The following is a 21,854-nucleotide window of genomic DNA, read 5'->3' on the forward strand; positions in this document are numbered from 1 at the left end:
TTCTTCAGGAATCTCCACACTGTTCTCCAAAGTGGCTGCACTAACTTGCATTCCCACCAAGAGTGTAAGAGGGTTCCCCTTTCTCCACATCCTCTCCAACACACGTTGTTTCCTATCTTGCTAATTTTGGCCATTCTAACTGGTGTCAGGTGGTATCTCAATGTAGTGTTTTTTTTTTTTTTTTTTTTTTGATTGTTAAGTATCTTCTTTTTTTTTTTTCTCCTTTTTTTTTTCCCTTTTTATTAATTTTTTCAGCGTAACAGTATTCATTCTTTTTGCACAACACCCAGTGCTCCATGCAAAACGTGCCCTCCCCATCACCCACCACCTGTTCCCCCAACCTCCCACCCCTGACCCTTCAAAACCCTCAGGTTGTTTTTCAGAGTCCATAGTCTCTTATGGTTCGCCTCCCGTCCCCAATGTCCATAGCCCACTCCCCCTCTCCCAATCCCACCTCCCCCCAGCAACCCCCAGTTTGTTTTGTGAGATTAAGAGTCATTTATGGTTTGTCTCCCTCCCAATCCCATCTTGTTTCATTTATTCTTCTCCTATCCCCCTACCCCCCCATGTTGCTGTCAATGTAGTTTTAATTTGAATCTCCCTGATGGCTAGTGATGATGAGCATTTTTTCATGTGTCTGATAGCCATTTGTATGTCTTCGTTGGAGAAGTGTCTGTTCATATCTTCTGCCCATTTTTTGATATGATTATCTGTTTTGTGTATGTTGAGTTTGAGAAGTTCTTTATAGATCTTGGATACATAGACCAGTGGAACAGAGTGGAGAGCCCAGATATGGACCCTCAACTCTATGGTCAAATAATCTTCGACAAAACAGGAAAAAATATACAATGGAAAAAAGACAGTCTCTTCAAAAAATGGTGCTGGGAAAACTGGACAGCGATATGTAGAAGAATGAAACTCGACCATTCTCTTACACCATACACAAAGATAAACTCGAAATGGATAAAAGACCTCAACGTGAGACAGGAATCCATCAGAATCCTAGAGGAGAACATAGGCAGTAACCTCTTCGATATCAGCCATAGCAACTTCTTTCAAGATATGTCTCCAAAGGCCAAGGAAACAAAAGCGAAAATGAACTTTTGGGACTTCATCAAGATCAAAAGCTTCTGCACAGCAAAGGAAACAGTCAACAAAACATTTATTTTTACTAGAACAGTTGTGTTTCCTTTGATGACCACATCTTAAGGGCTTGATGAACTGGATCTTAGCAGTAGGACTAAAATATTAGGGGGAAGAAGAGGGATAACTGAGAGGAGGAGGAAGGCAGAGAGCAGGCTGCAAGGGGCTGGTGCAATATAAATTAGGCCTCTATGAGGTATCTGTGAATGTGAATGTGAAATATGGTGGCAAAAATCCCACAAATTACAAGAGGAAAGGACAAAGGAATAGAGATCAATGGTAGGCAGCATGGGAAAGTCATTGAAGTAAGGGCTAGGAAATAATTATAGTGTGCTTTGCTTGACATAGGGGAGTGGAGAAATTGGGGTGATGGATTTTTTTCTGTTTTTAAAAGATTTATTTATTTTTTGAGAGAGAGAAAAAAAGAGAGCAGGAGAGGGAGAAAGGAAGAGGGAGAGAGAATCTCAAGCAGGCGCCCTGCTGAGTGTAGAGCCTGACCTGGGGCTCGATCTCATGACCTTGAGATCATGACCTGAGCCAAAAGCAAGAGTGAGATGCTTAACTGACTGAGCCACCCAGGTGCCTTCAATGGTTTGGGATTTTTAGGGGAAAATCAAAGAACTTCTTATTAAAACTGATGATAATATTTTTAGGCCAATCTTTCTGAGCTAAAAAGAGATCTCAGAAATGCAGGCCAGACCAGCAGCACTTCTTAAGTTCCATGGGAGGTACAAATCAATGTGAAGGGTGTGTGTGTGTGTGGAGAGAGAGCATTCATTGTTGCTTTCAGAATCCCAAAGGGAGGTGGTCCATGATCCATATGTGGTTAAGAGTTATGGAATTGGAGGGACTATGTGTCCTGAGAGCTGTCAAAGCCATGAGGGAAATGGGAGACAGTGAATCAAGGGCCATGTAAAACCAGTGTGTAATGAGAGTCACAGGGGACCCATTGTACACAGCTCTTTCGTGAAGTCTGAGGGTCAAGCTTTAGTGCTCAGAAGGGAAATTAGAACCCCACAATGTGGAATCTGAGAGAGCATTTATCTCCATGTCAGGGTACTTGAAGTAGAAAATATGAAATCATAGGTTGATATTCCACAAACCTAATTTTATATATTTTTTCAGACTACTGTTGTTCAAGAATGTGGTCTTGCAATAGCATTTTGTTTTGGTTTTCTATACTACCTTGTACTCAAACTCACCTTTTGTTCTACTCAGGAGATTTTCAGTCATCACCCAATAAAAGTCTACGCTAGTATCCAAAGGCACAGTAAATAATATTTCTATTTTCATGAAGGCACTAACACCTATTTGTGTTCCTTCTAGCAAAACTGCTGAGTTCCTGAGCAGACTGGCTGCAGAGTTGCCGGACAGAAGTACCCATCAAATTGCTCTTCATGACCCACAGTCTTCAACTTGGGTAAGTGGGATGCCATGCAGGGTTGCCATCTGGTACTTTGTAAAGAGGCATTTAGTGAATGAAGACTAAAAGCATAGAGTATCTTTATATCATAGATTGTTGGGACTAAAGGCAGATGACCTGATCTGAAACTTTGACTTCAACTGTTGCTTCCTTCAAGCTATAAAACAATGCCGTACTTGCTATCTACATTATGGGCACCTTTCAGCCTCTGAAAAGCCTTTGAGCTCACCTAGTCATCCATCTATTTTTCTGTCCTTCAGATTGTTATGTTTACATAGGGTCTACCAAGTGCATACAGTTTCTGCCTGGAAGGACTTTAGTTAAGTGAAGGAGAAAACCATAGTTATAAAGTGGACAGGTGAGTGTAGAGCATATAACATAAAGTTAGAGCTTAAAGGATGAGTCAGTAACATGAAGAGTCATTCCAGGTGTCAGGAAGTAGAACATAAAAGCAAGAATAAAGATATAATGGCAAGAAAATGCACAGCTTGTGTTAGGGAACAAGAGTTGTGTAGCTGACTCTTCTAGAGAAGGCTAAAGAAGGATGCAGGAATCATGAGGGGAGTCAGGTGGCAGTTTGGGTGGGGGTAGTTCATTCTGTAGGGTGTCTTGGGTTCTGCAGGATGTGTGGCATCCCTTACCCATGGGCACAAAATGCTAGTAGCATCCTTCAGACATCAAGACCATCCAGAAATGCCTCACATGGGAATCTTGTGGTGCTCCCAGTGAAACATTTGTATGATGCTTTGGAAAACTTGGATCTCATTCTTTGAGTGCTGAAGGTACTAAAAATTTTCAGGGAAGGTTTAAGGTCAGATTTGTATTATGGCAGAATCACACTGGTAACCATGTGAAGGATGGTTCTAAAGGAATAGAGAGGCAGAGAGACCTCTAAGAGGCTCTGTATTAGTCCAGGTGAGGAATAATGAAGACATGAAGTAGGTCAGTGGGTGGGAGGATGGAGATAATAGAGCATAGGTCAGAAAACCACTTATAAGTTCAAGTTGGCAGGGCCTTGGTTATTGACTAGATAACTGGGGATAAGAAAGTAAATGTAATTAAGGATGCCTCTGGGAAAGGGTCATAGTTGAAAGAAAAGATGGATTTAAGTTTTCTAGAGTGTTCACTTTTCCAGGATTTGGATATGTAAATAAGATGTTAGAGAAACCTCATCTTCATCTTCTCCATCCTCCTTTAGTGATCATGTTTTAAAATGTGTTTTAAAACACATCAAGAACACATTATGACACTTGTTGGGAAAAGTCATTATGCTCTCACAGAAGTTTAAATGTTCCTTATTTTTTTGGTCCACTTCTAATGTGGTGTTCCAAATCTAGACATGCCATGGATCCTGTCACTTCTGTCATTCCTTCCCTCACTGCAGAGCCCTAGAGGAAAGACTTGAGTAGCTGTAGGTAGTAGAGTTAAATCCTGTGTATGGACAGTCCTTGATGTCTATCCAGATACCCTGTGGCTGTGAGAGAGGGAAGGGAAATCAGAAATTGGATAGCTTTATCAACTAGGTGCTTGGCTGCCAGGATGGTCTTGATTTTGTTTGAGAGCTTCCTGAATCCTATGGTTTGAAACACCTGGCAAAACTGTGTGTGCCTGTTCAATTGCTTTTTGGCTTGTTTCTTCAATTTGACAAGATCATCCTGAATTTTAATATTGTTGTCCAAAACATGACTCATCTTTCCCAGAGCTGTGTTTTCTGTGGATTGATTAGTGCCTTAGTCACACGATCCTCAGAGCTATTAATAGACAATATAGGGCAGCATAGGACCCGGGATGGTTCTTTATGAGCTGCATTCAATAGCTGCTCCCCTTTCAACACCAAACTATTAATAATTCTTTGGTGTTCAATATATTTTTAAATGATTTATTTTTTACCCATACTGTACTCTTCTCATTCTGTCTAATCCATATGCATAGAATGCCTCTGAGAACGCTCTGCAGAACCTTTTCTAACACTTTAGGAATGCCGCACGTACACAGGGCACTTTTGTGACATAGGGAGAAGACAACAGCAGTTTGCCTCACCTATGGTCAGTGTATGGAATGTGAGCACTGTGTGGTACCCATTTATGTGATGAGTGGCAAGGTTTCAAGTTAAAAAAAATTTTTGAACATAATGCAACTTTTCTGAGGAAATTATTCTTATCATACTTCCTTAAATGTGGATCTTCCATGGGCAGGTGGGAATCTAATAAATACTATATAATTCCATCAAGACTACAAGAAAATTCCTTTGATACACAAGAGAACTTCAGACAAAAGATGCAGTGTTTACTTACACATGGATTGATACAGTTCTCTGTACTGTGTGTGTGTGTAGTCAGAAATCCCAGCACCATCATGCTTTCCCTAAACATTAACATTGAATGTTTCCAGTTATACAAGAAATGGTTTCCAGTCCACTTCGTAGTCTCATGCCTCCTCCTCCTCAGAGAATAATAATGTGAAAAGTCTTATTTTGTTGTTCCACTGCCCAGTGGCTCCCTGTATCTTTAAAGATAAAGTCAAAATTCTTTAGCTTAAACCCAAAGCCTTTTCTGCCCTCTGCTCCCCTCCTTCCCTGCCTGATACCTTTCTCTGCATAGAATCTAGGTCTCTGCTAGACCTCTGCTAGGTCTCTGCGGACCAGGAGCATGGGCATTACCTGGGAGCCTATGGAGGCCTTGATGAATCTCAGGCCCCACTACAGACCTGAATAGGAAGCTGCATTATAACAGTCTGTGATGGCTTGTGTACACATTAACATTTGAGGACACTGCTCCATAGCTCATGCCTTTCCAGCCATTTCCTCTCACTTCTGCTCCTTGGAAGTCCTAGTGCCATTTGGTTAAACTTTTATCCATGTGCCACATGTTTTTAAAAAGTCAACACTTAAAAGAATGACATGTGTCCCTTCCACCTTTTCCATCTCATGCCCACTTCCAATATTTTAAACTCCTTATATGTAATTCTAGTTAACAACACTGGACTATGTATTTGAAGGTTGCTAAGAGAGTAGATCTTAAATGTCCGTGTCACAGGGAAAACACATTGTAACTATGTATGGTGACAGATATTAACTAGACTTATTGTGATCATTTTGCAGTATACACAAACATTGAATCATTATGTTATACACCTGAAACTAATGTAATGTCAGTTGTGGCTCAAAATATTTTTTTTTCCCATTGCTGCTGTAATAAATGATTGCAAACTTAGTGGCTTAAGGCAGCACAGATTTATTCCATTACAGATCTGGACATCAGAAGTCAGCAATGAGTATGAAGAGGCTAAAATAGCTTCTCCTGGAGGCTCGAGGCAGGGTCAAGGAATCCGTTCCTTGCTTCTTCTAGCTTCCCTTTGGCTACTGACACTCTGGCTGCTCAGCATGTGGCTGCATCTACTCTCTGCTTTCATCTTATGTCAGTTCCCTTTGACTTTCTTGCCTTCCTCCTGTAAGGACCCTTGTGATTACACTGGGCTCACCCGGATCATCCAGGATCCTTTTCTATCTCAGAATCCTCCATTTCCGCAAAGTCCCTTTTGCTATAAGATGATATTCACAGCTTCGAGGCATTGGGATGTGGACATCTTTGGGGTGCCATTATTCATTCTACCACACTCTCCTAGCTGTTTGTTATTTGGATTCATGTATCTCATAATGTATAGATTGCTATTGCTTGATTAATTTAGATTTTGTTAATTTATTCCTTCCCCTCCATTCTCCTAAAATTTAATACTTCATGCTTTCTCTTGCTATGGCTACATAATTATTTTCTCACTGCCAAACCAGTTAGTATACTTTGCATTTTCTTTCTTTTACGACTTCTCAAAAATTGTGTTTTTAACATTTGCTTAGTTTCCTCTGAACATTTATTTGACTGCCTTCCTTCAGATTTTTTGACTGTTCCAACAAGTGTCTCTGATGCAAATTTCCACACAATTTTCCATTTTGTGCCTGTGAGATAACCTGTCAATTCCGGGTTTCTTTCCCTCCTGGAACCAGCCCTTTTGCAGCACTCTTCTGCCTTAACCTGGACCGGTTGTTCATTTGGCCTCCTACACAGCTGTTGTTCTGGGACTTTCCTTTCACAGAATGGTCCTCAACCTCATCTGTACATGGGAATCACCTGGGGGGCTTTAAAATTCACTGATGCCTGGGTCATAACCTCAGAAATCCTCTTGTATTATGGCCTGGGCTTCAGGGCATTTAAAGCTCTCCAGGTAATTCTAATGTGCAGCCTAGGATAAGGCTCGCTGTTTTAAGGTTATCTGGGGAATTGCTCTTATTTGCTTTCCTATGTTGGGTCCCCTGATTTCTGGGGCTCCTATCTTCTATTTTCCTGTTTTATTTCTTTGTTTTGATGGAGCATATTATTTAGTGGCCTCCTAAGAGAAGAAGCATGCTCAGGTCACTGCATGTCTGAAACTATCTTTATTCAGCCCTCACACTTAGCTTGTAATTTTCTGGTAAGTATTCCAAATTAGAAATAATTTTCCTTCAGAATTCTGAAGGCATTGCTTTTCTACGTTTGAATATTGGTTCCTGAGAAATCCCAGGTCATTTGAATTTCAATTCTTATATATAAAGGCTCTACCCTGCTTCTCCTGGAAATATTTTATTATCTCCTCCCTCCCCCTCCCCGGTACTCTGCAATCTTATAATGATGTGTCCTAGTATGAGGGTCATTTATATTCATTTTCAGTCTGGAAACTCATTTCTAGTTCTAGGTGATTTTCTTGTGTTATTTCTTTGATTCATTTCCCTTCTTTTTCTTTAAGGAATTCTTATTACTGAAATCCTAGGACTCCTGGATTTATTTTCTTCTTTGTGGAAAAAAAATATTTTTCTCCTTTAATTTATATTTGACTCCCCCCCGCTCCTTGGCATACTGGGTTAGACAAATCCCCAGTCCTTTCCCTCCTGAGTGTTTCCTTTCCTGTCATATGACTGCCACACACACACACATCTGACAACAGATGTGTGGGGACTTGCCTCACACCAACAATTCTGTGATATCAGTCGGGGGTCCTATAGTTTAACTCAGTTCGGACACTATTTACCTGGAGGTTCCTACAGGTTAAGGGCTCAGTCCCACAACACTGACCTCTCCTTCAGATGTCAAATTGCAAGTAGTAGGTCCCAGGTTACCCATAGCTTCTGTCCAGCATGGCTATAAATTGAGGGTTCCCATGGCCCCCTTCCTGGGTTCCCTTAATTTTGTAGAATGGCTCCCAGAACTAAGGGAAACACTTACATACATTTACCAGTTTATTAAAGGATATGATAAAGGATACAGATGAACAGCCAGATGAAGAGATGCATAGAGTGAGGTCTGGGCGTGTTCTGAGTTGCAGGTGCTTTTGTCCCTGTGGGTTGGTCACCCTCCCAGTGTGGATGTGTTCATCTACCTGGAAATTCCTAGAACCCTCATATTTTTGGGATTTTGTGAAGGCTTTGTCACATAGCATGATCAATAATTAACTCCATATTCACCCCCTCTCTCCTCTCTGGAGGTTTGGAGGGGACAGGTCTGGAAGTTCCAAGTGTCTAATCATCGCTTGGTCTTTCTAGTGACCACTTCCCATCCAGGAATCCATCCAGCAAGCCTCACTGGAACAAAAGATGCTGTAATGCTCTTAACACTTAGGAATTTATATGGGTTTAGGAGCCCTGTGTGAGGGATGGGGTCAAAGACAAATATGAACTCAAGAGATGCTCCTAATGCTCTTATCACCTAGGAAGTTACAAAGGTTAAAACCTTTGTTGATATCTGTGCCAGGAACAGGGGCAGAGATGTATGCGTGCATGTGTGTGTGTGTGTGTACACATTTATTTTTTCTGTTATCTCATACATTTTCTTAACTATCTTCTAAATATTTTACTGGCCGCCTTTTGTGGGGAGAGGGAAGATATTTTTATTTTCCAGGAGCTTCTCTCTTCTTTGTTGCTTTTTAAATATAGCAGCCTGTTCTTGTTTCATTGATAAAATATCACCTTCTGGCTCTCAGAGGACCCCGAGCAGGGAGCAGAGGAAAACTTCGGAGAAGGGGGTCTGGAAGCTCACTACTCAGTGTGCTGGACTTTATACAGTCCTTTCACTCTGCACCTGGGGTTTGACCGCCATGAGCTTCCATGCTAGGTGTGCCTGGTTTAGTTTATCCAGAGAAGACCCTTCTGATTTACTGTCAGAATTGGGAGAATTACTGGCTGAATTTCCAGAGTGGGAGCAGACACAGGCACTTTCTTATCTTTAATCCATCGTCCTCACCAGCTATTGCATCCTTCTTGGGCCCTCGTGTTGCTCTGTGGAGAAAAGCGGCTTCTTGTGGGTATCCTCCATCCCAGCCAACAGTCCTTTGTTTCGCTCTTTTCCTCTTTTTGCTTATTGTTTCTTCATCTTCCTAAATTTTCGTCTGGGAATACAGATGTATCTTGGTTTCTGAATGTAGAGTTTGACTCATCTTCTCTGCTTGGGGTAATTTTTGAGAGAAGGATGGTGCAGAAAATTTTTATTCCACCATCTTGAAATGGGAACCTAATGCTTGTCACGGGTTGAATTGTGGTCTCCCTGCCCACCCCAGAATTCATTTGTTGAAGCCCTGACCCTCTGTACCTCGCAATGTGACTGTATTTGAGATTGGGTCTTTATAGAAATAATCAAAATAAAATGAGGTCCTTAGGGTGGGCTGTAATCTAACAGGAGAGGTGTCCTTATAAAAGGGGAAATCTGGACACAGAGACAAACGTGTATTCCAGGAAGATGATGTGACAAGACAGGGAGAAGATGGCTATCTACAAGCCAAGGAGGGAGGCCTAGATCATTCCCTCCCAGACTTCAGAAGGAACCAACATTAAAGATACCTTAATTTTTGAACTTCCAGTCTCTAGAACTGTGAGACAATAAATTTCTGTGTATTTAAGCCACCCAGACTGTGTACTTTGTTATGGCAGCCCTAACAAACTAATATCATGCTATTTTTCATTTGTTCACACAGTAAACTTCCCCCTGCTTAGTCTGATTCCTACTCGCTATTTTTATTTTTTAAGATTTTATTTATTTGTTTGAGAGAGAGAAAGAGAGCACAAGCAGGGAGAGGGAGAAGCAGACTCCCATGCTGAAAAGGGAGCCTGAGGCGGGGCTCAATCCCAGGACCCTGGAGTCATGACCTGAGCCAAAGGCAGATGCTTAACTGACTGAGCCACCCAGGTGCTCCCCTACTTACTCTTTAAAACACAACTTAGTGTCAACCCATTTTGAGAAGGTGTTCTTTCTTTCTTTCTTTTTTTTAAGATTTTATTTATTGATTTATTTGACAGAGAAAAAGCACCAGCAGGGGGAGCAGGAGGCAGGGAGTGAAGCAGGCTCCCTGCTGAGCAGGGAGCCTTATTTGGAGCTCCATCCCAGAACCCTGGAATCATGACCTGAGCTGAAGGCAGACACTTAAGTTACTGAACCACCCAGATGCCCCAAGAAGGTTCTGATCCAGTTTAATTAAATGTCCTTTTAGCTTCTTCCGTCATAATACCCATCATGCTGTATTGTAATCATCAGTTGTCTTATCTGACTTCCACGCTAGGCTCTGAGGCACTTAAGGTCCGATACCATGTCTTATGAAGTGATTACACATAGTGGCTTACATATTATTTATTGAACACACGTATTATAAGCATAGCTTATTTTATTGAGTAAAAATGTATATTTTGGTTGAATAACAAAAATTTAGTATTATATTATATTAATACTTAGTGATAGAAAAATCATGTGAATACAATGACAAAGTTGCAGGATTTAGAACTAAGAAAAATTGTGATCAAAAGTTTTTTCCCCCTATTCTTTTTGGACAGAAACTTCCTGTCCTGCCTGGGAATCACAGCTGGGTAAGCAAGAATTAGGATTGCAAGTAACTTTGAAGTCTTCATAGTTGGGGAGCCATGTGACTTCTCAGTTTCTGTGGCCTTTTAAATGACACTTTGTGTCTAATCCCTGTCTTTTTTTTTTCTGAGTGAAAAACTAGGACTCCTATTCTGATAAAAGACCAATAAAGTGGTTATGTTTAAAAGGAAATTATACAAATAGAATTTAGGTTTCTCACTCAACCATCATATCTGCTTTAACTAAATATTTTATTACTCCTTTTAATCTCTTGAGTAGAAGATGTGTGTCCCTGGTCCATTTTCCTCTTTTGGGTCTTATATGGAATATCTGTGATAAAGGCTAGCCTTCTCTAAGTAAAAAGAAGAGAACCACTCATTAGAGAACAACTCTCCACTTTCAGTGTCTTATCACAGTTCTCTTGTGCTTAGGATTTAGATAAGGGAAAATCCTAGGATATTTTTGCTTGTCTAATGAAGCAGGGTTTGAATGTGTGAGGGCTTCCTGAACACATCTGGAGTTCCACTCCAGATGTAGTAGTACTGCTGTAGAAGGCCTCTCTTCCTTCCTGGCAAGTGCTTATTATTTGATGGAATGTAGGTTTTTATAGTGACAGAAAATGGGTTAATGAATTAAGAAGTGCTTGAGAAAAATTATAGTAAGGAAGGGGGGGCAGCCTTCATAAGCTTTATGGGTTATTAGTCCAAAGAACAAGGCCTGAAATACGTAGGTGCTGCCATGATGCTGCTGGTAGTTTTATGGGAACAATGGCATTTCCTACATATTAGCTTATCAGGCTGCCCTCTCTGCCTTACAGAGGGTGGGCTACAAATCACTGTGAGCCGAGAAAGTATATGACAAATGAACAGACAATGTACTTGAAATCTCATAAATTCCAGAAGGCATGGTCACTATGCCAGTGTGTGAAACCCTGTCATGCTGGGTCAGTGGAACTAGAGGGCATCCTACTGTGTGTGCTGGTTCTCCTAACACTGCCCCTTGAGGCTCTAATTCAGCCAGAAGTAATGACCCTTGTGCTCCTGAACAGCCTTTGTTTTCCTTCTCAGTAATAAAAATGAGCTTCAGGTACCGATGAAGGATGCAAAGACTTAGAAAGAAATGCATCTCTGGAATGCTGTGGTATCAATCACCAGCTGACAGGCTATTTAATAGGCTACCATTAATGAGCAGTAGGTATGTCAGTGCTTCGAAAGTCACTGTCTTTATCGCTTGTCTCTGAGATTAACTGATCAGCTACTTGGAGTCTATATAATTTACAGAAGAATATAGCTTTATTTGAGAGCAATATTTTTCCTAGGCAGGGCCCACTTTCCAGAATTTACATGTGTAAGGCATTAGTTGAGTTCCCTATATGTTGAATACAACAGCATTTTAGCTGAGCAGCAAAGGAGTAGGAAAGGCTGAAGGAGGGACATTCCAGGCAAGGAGGAGAATGGCAGATTCAGGGCTTCCGAGTCTGATAAGCTGCAACTGGAACTCCATTGTGGCCTTGTGGTCCAGTCGAATTATTTCACATACTCAAGTCCATTTCCTTATTCACAAAATGAGGATAAAATCTACTTCATAGAATTTAAGGGTTAAATAAAGTAATAGAAATAAATGCCTGGCGATTTAATGCATTGGCGCTGTTGTAAATGAGGTAAAAACTATAGATTTTCCTCCTCCTTGATGGGCTTATTCTAAGTCAGTTTCATCGCCATGCTCTCTGCTTACCAGTCTAGTTAGAATTGCTGTTAGTTGGAATATACTTGAAATAGAGGAAAGTTAAATATGTTTTTCAAATCCTTATCACTAGAAGAATAAACTATGTTGATTATCTCTGAGGGGTATTTTCTAAGCTTAATTAAACAAACATTTAGATCATCCTTTAAAATGTGCTGGATGATTATGCATATACTAGCCTTGTTTTTCTATATCCCCAGGGACATCTTCAGACATATGCATAAATCACTCCATAAGCAAGTGTGTGTGGAGAGCTTACTGTATCTTGGTGTAGAGGTTGAGTTATTAGACCCAGTCCTGTGGTAGGCAGACTAGTATATTGTGGCGATGCTTTTCCCTGTGATTTTTTTTTCCCCTCTACATTTATAGGCCAGAAGCCGGGCTTATAAGGATTCTCTAAAGGAAGAAGAAAACAAAAAATTGCAGAAGATGAAGGAGGAACAACATCAGAAGGTATTCACAAGACCCTTTTAGTCACTGCTAATGATCTGCTTGTAGTACTAGATAATTTTGAAGGTATTTCTGAACAAAAAAATTTATATACATGAAAATTATGAAAAAAAAAGCATTAAAAATAAAAAGTGAGATTTGGGTGTGTTTTAAGAGTATGATGGGGTGTGGTCAAAACTCTCATGGTACTTAGCTTCCTAAGGGGGCTGGAGTGTATCTGCTCTAGGTGGGCCAGTAATTCAGAAGATAACCGAACACTCATGAACTTCTGATCTACAGAATATATCAATGTTGCTGTCATTTTTCAACCCAAAGACATATGAAACTATAGTGTTCAGAGAATACTATAATGCATAACAAATAGCCATAAAAAGTTATGAAACTGGCTTAAATATTCACCTAAAAATACCCATAAAACAAGGATACTCTATACATGTATACAAATATATGAGGTATTCCAAATGTTTTGAGAATAGAAATGAGTGAAATGAATGCAGAGCCTCCTAAGAACAGTGCTTAAAGGGTAAGTCTCATTAGAATATAAAATTTCTGGTGTGAGACCTGAAAACATTCAATGTTGTGACTTGATGGTCACACCTGCCTTTTATACATTGCTCAGATGGGGCCAGAAGCTCCTCAGCATGGGATGAGAATGAAGACCAGTGCTTAGCTCTACAGTGCCACTTCATTCCAGATCTTTTAAAGAACAAAATAAATTATTTAGCTAGTTGGACACCATTGTTTTCCCCATCAATCTCATCTTCCAACTTCTCTTGCTATATTGGTGGTTGATAAATCCTATCATTTCTTCTAGAATATCTCTCAACTTTATTTCTTTATTATACAATTAACTTGAATTCTAACTCTCATTTGATTTCCTTGAGTTGATTTAAATTTTTTCCTTATGTCTTTGCTGTACAACATAACTTATTATAGCAATTGTGTGTAAAATCACTTTATGAAATAGACTGTATGTACTAATTGGTGCTGCTATAATTTGACCCTTTTGAGTGCTATCCTCCTTCCAACAATGGTCAAGCCCTTACTCATTGTTTCCATCAGCATATCGTATAGAGGACTTGTGTCACTCAACTGCTTTGTGCATAGTAGATAATAATTAAATCACTGGAAGAAATAATTTAAGTTGTACATTTAGTTACTGAGCTACTATGTAAACAATGAAGAAACCAAGAAACATTTTTATTCCTTTGTGGTTTTTTAAAAACATCTTTTTGTCTTGCCAAAGGCCTCATATTGAAATCCACAATTAAATAATTAATATAGTAAGATTCTAAAGTAATTAGCATGTAGAAGCTAAGTCCAATATACACTCATGTTGTATTTTCAATAAGTCTGTGAAGTGACATGTAAATGTTAGTCTATTTTTGTGACCTTTTAATATCAAGTCCTGAGGTACTTAGATACTGAGCAGAATGTTGTGAAGTTGGTATAAGATATACTTACATAAAAATAACTTCTAGTGAATTTTAAATAGTACTTTATAAAGTTTGGTGGACTATTTACAACGTGAAAACCATTAAAAGTAGAACATTTCACAAAGAGAATGCTCAACAGATTAGAAAATCAGATCTGGGATTTAATTTTCAGGTTGAGCAGTTATTTTAAACAGTGAAAATTAAGCTTTTATTTCTTAATCTTGTTTTTCTTCTAGAGTTAGACAAATATTGATACATATTTTCGGGTTATTGATGGAGCAATTTTTTGCATAAATTATTTCCCTTTACTTACTATAGCTTTCAGTAAAATGGATAATTTTGGCATATACATTATCCCTATCATTAGAGTTTTCAATAACAGTAGAATAGAGAAGGGTAGTTACCTTATTTTTATTTCTCTTCCTTTTTGTTCAGTCTGTTGTTTACATGTCCCTGAAGGCATTTCCTGATTGGTAGAGCCTCTCATTCTGTATCACTTCAGAAGATTTAGCTTAAGAAAACAAGCATCAGGTTTATGCTAAGAAGATACAGAAAAAACAAACAAACAAACCCAGACATATAACATCACATCTATTCATGTGTTTATTTGTTTCATTCATTCAACAAATACTTAGTGAATACCCAGGATGAAGTGATTCATAAGCAGATAATTCAGGTTAAGTTGAGGTGATAGCACATTTATTTTGCTTTGTGTATCTCTTTCATATTCTTTCATTACTCTGATCTCTGGACACAGTAGGTTCTTCCTTAAGGTTAGCCTATATATATTTTACATTTAATTCAGTTTTCTCTTCTTACAGAAATGTATTTATAATTCCCCTTTTCTCCTATATACTCAATATGTTCTTCTCATTTGACTACTTTTGGGGAGGGCAAACAAATACACTCACTCTTGCTTTTCTGAAATAACCCCTTTCTTGATTCTGCTATCCTTAGAGATACTATCTTTTCTGCTTCTACTGGAAAAAAAAAAGACAAAGGTAATTTTACTATAATCACATCTTTATTATTAATTTTGCCCTTTGTTCCTTATGATCTGATTTATATTTAGAAGTACTCATACTGAAACCTCTCCAAAGGTAAATTCCTTCTGATCATTCAATTCAGTGGTCATTTTGCAATCCTGATCTCCCTATAACTCTGTAACAGTATTTAATATCACTCTGAAGTTTTCCTTTTCTAGTTTTTTTTTTTTTTTCCCCTGGCGGATCTATCTCAGAGTAATCTGTCCCAGTATCCATCCATCCATCCATCCTATCAACAAACATGTATTGAACTCCTACTATATTTGGAGCCTTTTGCAAGATGCTAGAGGTTCAATGAAGAACAGGATGTCAGGGATCTTCCCAAAGTTTGCTTCTTAATGGAGGAGACAGACAATTAAAAGGAGACAAAGAAATAAACAACTGCATTTTTAATTTATGGCAAACAATCACTTTGTAATAATTAATGCTGCAAAGAAGGAAATTGTGCATTGTGATAACCAGGGTGGCTTATTGAATAGTGTTGATTACTTACCTTTCTCCTAAAACCCTGATTTTTTTTTCCCTCACGTATACATCCTACTTAGCATAGCCCATGTTTCAGAGAAGGCAGGCATATCCAAGTCCCAGGGATCTAATCCCAAAGGGTCTAACTGCTCATGGGCATTCCATTCTCCTCAACTGTGACTGACTTAGCTATGGACATGGGAAATTGTTCCAACCAATGAGACTTAAGGGAAGTCTGTCTTTCAGTACAGATTTTTGCCAATATGAAATATACTAGTCTTCCCATTTAATGATTTTCAGCTTGATTTCTTCTTTTTTTGCCTTTTTATTTTTGTCTGATTCTAATATTTTCTCTTAGCTTGTCTGAATTTATACAGCAATTTCTTTTTCCATCACTTAATTTTAACCTCTCTGTGTCATTTGGTTTAAATTATATTTCTAGTGACAAAAGTAGCTGTTTTTCCTTTTACCCAGTTTCATGGTTCCTTTTAATTCAATATATTCTCACTTATTGTAATGACTAGTGCATTTGCACAAATTCTCGCTGCTTAATTTGCATTTTAGCTGTATTTTCTTTCTTGTTTTCTGATCTCTATTTTTTTGACTCTCTGAATTTTTTCTGTTCAATTTTTTTTTTTCCTTTCCTCCCTTCTTTCCTCTCCTGTCTTTCCCTCTCTCCTCCCCTCCCTAGTGGTAAGAAACTTCAGGGTTTTTGTTTTTGACCTTGTATGACCTTTGGTCTGTTTAATCTCAAAATATATGTTTCACTTTAGGGAAATTTCTAATTCTTTTATATTTCTTCTCATATATTGTCTCTGTTCTTTATTTCTGGATATGTTTCAAATGGATTTTGGAGTCTGAGAACTGTTCTTTAAATCTCTTAATTGTTTTCCTTATGCTTCTATCTGGCCTTTTTCATTGCATTCTGGGAGAAATCTTTAATTAGATCACCCTGCTTACTAATTTATTTCATAAGTTTCCATTCTGCTTATTTGGCACTTGTATTGAATTTATTTACCAAGACTGCTGACTTTTTCACAGTAATATTATACTTTATAAGCACCATATTCTTTCTGATTTCTTCATTGATGGTAATTACACAAACATTAAAGTTTTCTGTTTACCATTTTAACTGTATTTTTTCCTTTCCATTTTAAGTTTTATCTCCTGTGATTTTCTTTCTCAACTGTATGATTCTTGGTCATCTTGTTTCTTTGGGCATGCTGCCAAATGAGGTATTTAGGAGCTTGTCATCTGGGAGTAGTAGCCTTTTTTTCTCCTCTAGTCAGTCGGTACGTGGGACACTGTCCTGTTTCTCTGAGCCCAGATATCCCTCCTCCATTCACTGATTATCCAGTGGCCCATGTTTGTGCTGTCTGCTGTGTAGTGCAAGTGTGGGAGGGAAAAGGGCCCACGACCAAGCTGCTCTCAATGAACTTCTCCAACTCATCCTCTTAATGACTATCTCAGTATTACCTCTCAGAGCTTTTTTTTTTTTTTTTAAAGATTTTATTTATTTATTTGACTGGCAGAGAGGCAGGCAGAGAGAGAGGGAGGCAGGCAGAGAGAGAGGGAAGCAGGCTCCCTGCTGAGCAGAGAGCCTGATGCAGGGCTTGATCCCAGGACCTTGATCCCAGGACCCTGGGATCATGACCTGAACTAAAGGCAGAGGCTTTAACCCACTGAGCCACCCAGGCGCCCCACCTCTCAGAGCTCTTTCAGAGGCACAGCTAACTCAGCTCAGCTTATCCTGCACATTTGTTTTCTCGTGTAATTTATCCTGTCTCCTTTCTACCATTCAGAAACTTAAGTAGATTTCCAATAGGCCAGTTGCAGTTTTTGCATGTTTATTCATTTTATATAGTCATTTGGAAAGTAAAAACAAGCCAAAAAATAAAAAAATACTGAAATAATTGGGTGACAAAATAATTATAGAATATGTAAAAAATTATGAGAGCATTTTATGGGGAATGCATGCAAAATTGTATTCTGAGACATTGTACTCAGAAAAGAAGAATCATAACTTTTAAATCCAATCAGTACTAAAAAAGAAATGAATTAAGCATCCAATCTAAGAACTTAGAACATGAACCACAAAGGATACTGAAGGCAGTAATTAAGATAAGAACAGAAATTAATAACAACTTCAAGAAACAGCTGTTATAAAAATCCAACAGCTTGTTTTTTGATAAGGTCAACAAAATGAACAAATCTATGGCAAATCTAATCAAGAAGAGATCATTAAAAATGCAAATGCACAACATTAGAAATGAGGAGCCAGAACTATAGATTTGGAAAAGATTAAGCTTATATTGTAGATAATGCTATGCTAATAAATCAAATATGTGGATTAAGTGAATGATTTTACAGGGAAATATAAAACTCTAAAATGATTCAGAGTTAAAACAAATAAAGACAAATGAAAATGCAAGTGATTTCTAAAGTTTCCTGAGAATTATTCTCCCTTAACAAGCTAAACTTGGAAAATTTTACAGAAAATTCATTGGAATTTTCAAGGAACAATATTTTTTCCTATGCTTTAGGAACAACTTGCTTTAAGGTTGTTTCAGAGCAAGGAAAAGATGAAGTAATTTAGAATTAATATTGAACTGTACTCTCCAAGATGTCACTGCCTGATAAAGAGAATACACACATGTAGAAACTTATAGAGGTTAAATTTGAAAGAAAATTCTAGTTAATGGTATTTTTTCCTCTTAACTAATTTGCCAAGGCAAAGTAAGATTTATTCTAGGAATGTGAAGGTGACTGACTATATATTATAACTTTTTAAATCTTTTCACTACAGGATAGGTCATGAAAGAAAATCCAATGGACCACCTCTTTAGCTATTAAAAAGAAGGCACTGATAAATTTTAATCTCTATTACTAATTTTAAAATAACAAAAACAAATACGGTGAACTAGAAATTTAAAGGGTTGTGTTAACATACATTCAGTCTTCCAAACCAATAACCAACATTAACTCAATGGTGAAATACTATAGCAGTGAACAATATTAGGACATCTTCAACTTCTACTACCAACCAGTATCCCAACCTAACCTAGTTAATTCTAACCTAGTTTGTAAAGTCATTTGATGGAAAACTTTTTTTTTTTTTTTAACTTAAAACTCTTAATACAGTATGGAACAAGGTTTGGGAATTATCTTAACCAACTCGATAACACAAAAAAACGAAGCTTTTCTAATTACTGAAAATAAGTGAAATTATTTTTGGGTGAGAACAATTTGCCTGCACAACCTGAGGGAATCAACTGAAAAATGATTGGAACAAATGAATTAAATTAAAAAGTTACAAAATAGAACAGGAATCAAGAACTTTCTCAAATATTAGCAAACATCAATTAAAAAATAAAATGGAATAAAAAGGCCTTATCAAAAAGCAACTATGTAAACAAACTATTCAATTTTTAAAAAAGTAAACAAGCCAAAAAACTCCCAAACTCTCCTATTATCTGTAAGTGTCAGTTTAAATAATGTAGAGATGGATGTTGCTCCTGAGTGGTAAAATTCGATATTGTAATAATTGTAGTTCTATCCATATTAATTTGTGAGATGTGTGCAATTCCAGTAAGATTTTCAGGGGAATGAGGTGGTTTGAAAAACCATTTCTACATTTCAACCATGAGAATAATCACAAAATTAAATAAGAAGCTTTACAAAAATATGGATAATAATTTGTGTGTTTGCTGGGGCAAGGAGAGTGTACAGAATTAGCTATTAAAAAATACCTCAAACTCCCTCATACTGCCGTTTGTGAGAAGTGAACTGAAAAGGGCTCTTTGACAACATCAAATTAGAGTTTCCAAAATGTGGAAGTATTAGATATAAAAGGCCTAAGTTTGTTCCGCAGAAATAATCAGAAATCAGAAATGTACACAAGATGTACATACAAAATTGTGGTTTTTTAAAAATATTACTGGAAGGTTTGAAACAGTTTGTTCAAGGATAGAGGATTTGAGGATTTTGAAGTTTGGAATACCATGCAGCAATTGCTACTGCGTCTGAATGATACGGGCATATGATCACCTATATAACAATGAAAAAAATTATAAATTAGACTCCAGGCAAGTTTTGAAACATGCCCCTTCTTATTGTGCTCTGTGGAAATTACTTCATCCCTCTAATCCTTATTATGTATGATAGTTATTTACCTCATGATACTGATTCTAGGACCAAATGAGAGAAAAGCTTGTGGAAAGTTTATCTTAATATCTGGCATATGGTAAGCCTACAAATGTGATCTGAGCTGCGGATAAGAAGTTATAATCTGTGTGTATAAAATCAAGAAATGAAGAAATTGACATGTTATTCCTGAGTAGAGAGATTTTATGTGTGATTATTATGTCTTCCTTTACTTTTTTATTTTTTAAAAAGATTTTATTTATTTGAGAGAGAGAAAATGAGAGCATGAGCGGGGGAAGGGCAGAGAGGGAGAAGGAGATGGAGAAGTAGGGATTCTGCCTTGGGGCTCAATCCCAGGACCCTTGGGTCATGACCTGAGCCAAAGGTAGATGCTTAACCAACTGAGCCACCCAGGTGCCTCCATGTCTTCCGTTATAGTATCTGTACTTTTTACACTTTCCACAATGAATAAGTAACTTTTAGGAGAAATCTTTTTAAAAGAATAAAGTTGGGGTGCCTGAGTGGTTCAGTGGGTTAATACTCTGTCTTCGGCTCAGGTCGTTATCTCAGGGTGCTGGGATCAAGCCCTGCATTGGGCTCTTTGCTCAGTGGGGAGGCTGCTTTCCCCTCTCTCTCTGCCTGCCTCTCTGCCTACTTGTGATCTCTCTCTCTGTCAAATAAATAAATAAAATTTTTAAAAGATAAAAGAAGAAAGTTGATAGGATGTATTTCTGGGTTGGGAGCTAGAGAGCTGGGGATTCAATGATTATTATAGCTGGAAGTCCATTTCTCTGTATATTAAAATGGTAGAACTAACAATAATTAATGAAAGGAGAGCACACATTAATAATGCTATTTTTTAAGAGCACACATTAATAATGCTATTTTTTACTCCCCTACATCACCCATTAATATTCCCTTCTTTTGATTTGGTTGTCTCCTCTTAATTTTTTGAGGTGGTTTCCACTTTTTTCCTTAGTGAATCCATCTTTGTCCTTCTAGGCAAAGATATTGCTGTGAGGAGCCCCCAAATCAGGACTTCTCTAAACTGTCCCCTCCCATAAAGCTCCCCTCTTGTATAAAAAAACATTCAAAGAAAGGGGTCCTTTAACATCTGTGGCATCAACTCTCCTTCCACTATCCTTTTCCTCTTGAGTTGAGAGACCATCCTCCCCTGGGAGAACCTTATCCTGGCCAGGCAATGGCACTTTAATGTTTACATGAAGCGGTCAAGCTGAACCATGTGGGAACACCCCTCGCTAGGATTCAGACATGATTTCAAAATGACCTTCTCTTACTCTTCAATGATTGCACGACAGCCTTGCTCTGGGGCATCCCTTTCACTCTGGCCATGTCAGGTTTCTCCAGTGTCCTGCTTGCACAGACCTGGCTGTCATGTGGTTGACCCTTTAGCACACTGGACCACAGAGAAGTGACTTCTACAACCTCGGGCAGGAAATGGTGAGCTCTCTACTTATTACTGTTAGCTTGGGCCCCAGCGCTGATCTTTGGTACCTTCTGTAGCTCCCTGGCCAAGCAGCCTGTCCCCTGGTGAGAGCAACCCCACCAGAGGGGTGAGCCAAGGCAGAGGCACGGTTTGCTGTGTTGTCTGCATTTACCGATCCCATTTTGGGCAGTATTTACAGCAGGTTCTGCTCTTAGCATCTCCAGGATGTTATTTTATTTATCCTATTACTTCAATGCCCTCTTTGAAGGCAGCTCTGTCTGAATGGAGCGAGAAGACATGCTCTCTGTCCTCTGGGAGACTTCACGTCCCAGGCATACTGTTGCACAACAATTTGCTCCTGGGTTCTCTGCACCCTTTCCACTGTCGCCCCAGGTCCTGTTGCTTGAACTGGTGTTCAGCAACACACTTCTTTGTGCTTCTTCTTGCAGTTGTGCCTGGGTCATGTCTCCCTCATGACCCTATGTCTCCCTCATTACACTATGGTTTCCGTCAGAATGGAGCTGTGTCTATTTCCATCTGTACCTTCAGCATGAATGCAGGTGTCTAGAAAACAGTTGGTGCTTAACAAATGCATGTTGAGTGGGACAGGCTTGATGGTTTCTCAGATGCTGTGTGTCCTATTCCTCCTGCTTAAAGTGTTTTGATTTCCTTAATGTCCAAAGCTCA

At 38.6% G+C, this 21,854-nt stretch overlaps 1 protein-coding gene across 6 annotated transcripts in view; it reads left to right on the forward strand.

Annotated features, from left to right (window-relative positions):
* Positions 1–21,854, forward strand: part of EPSTI1 (epithelial stromal interaction 1) — an 88,187-nt gene that overhangs the window by 49,192 nt on the left and 17,141 nt on the right. For 3 of the 6 annotated variants that reach the window (XR_006814896.1, XM_045978108.1, XM_045978110.1), the window contains 3 exons: positions 2,470–2,563; positions 10,410–10,442; positions 12,550–12,633. Coding sequence is in view for 4 of the 6 variants with exons in the window: in XM_045978108.1 (XP_045834064.1) it covers positions 2,470–2,563; positions 10,410–10,442; positions 12,550–12,633 (211 nt within the window). In the remaining 2 variants the exon portion in view is untranslated. The remainder of the gene's footprint in view (positions 1–2,469; positions 2,564–10,409; positions 10,443–12,549; positions 12,634–21,854) is intronic. The other 3 variants (XR_006814897.1, XM_045978109.1, XM_045978111.1) reach the window with 2 other exon arrangements.

The sequence above is a fragment of the Meles meles genome, chromosome 14 (genome assembly GCF_922984935.1).
Source record: "Meles meles chromosome 14, mMelMel3.1 paternal haplotype, whole genome shotgun sequence".
Lineage (NCBI taxonomy): Eukaryota > Metazoa > Chordata > Mammalia > Carnivora > Mustelidae > Meles > Meles meles.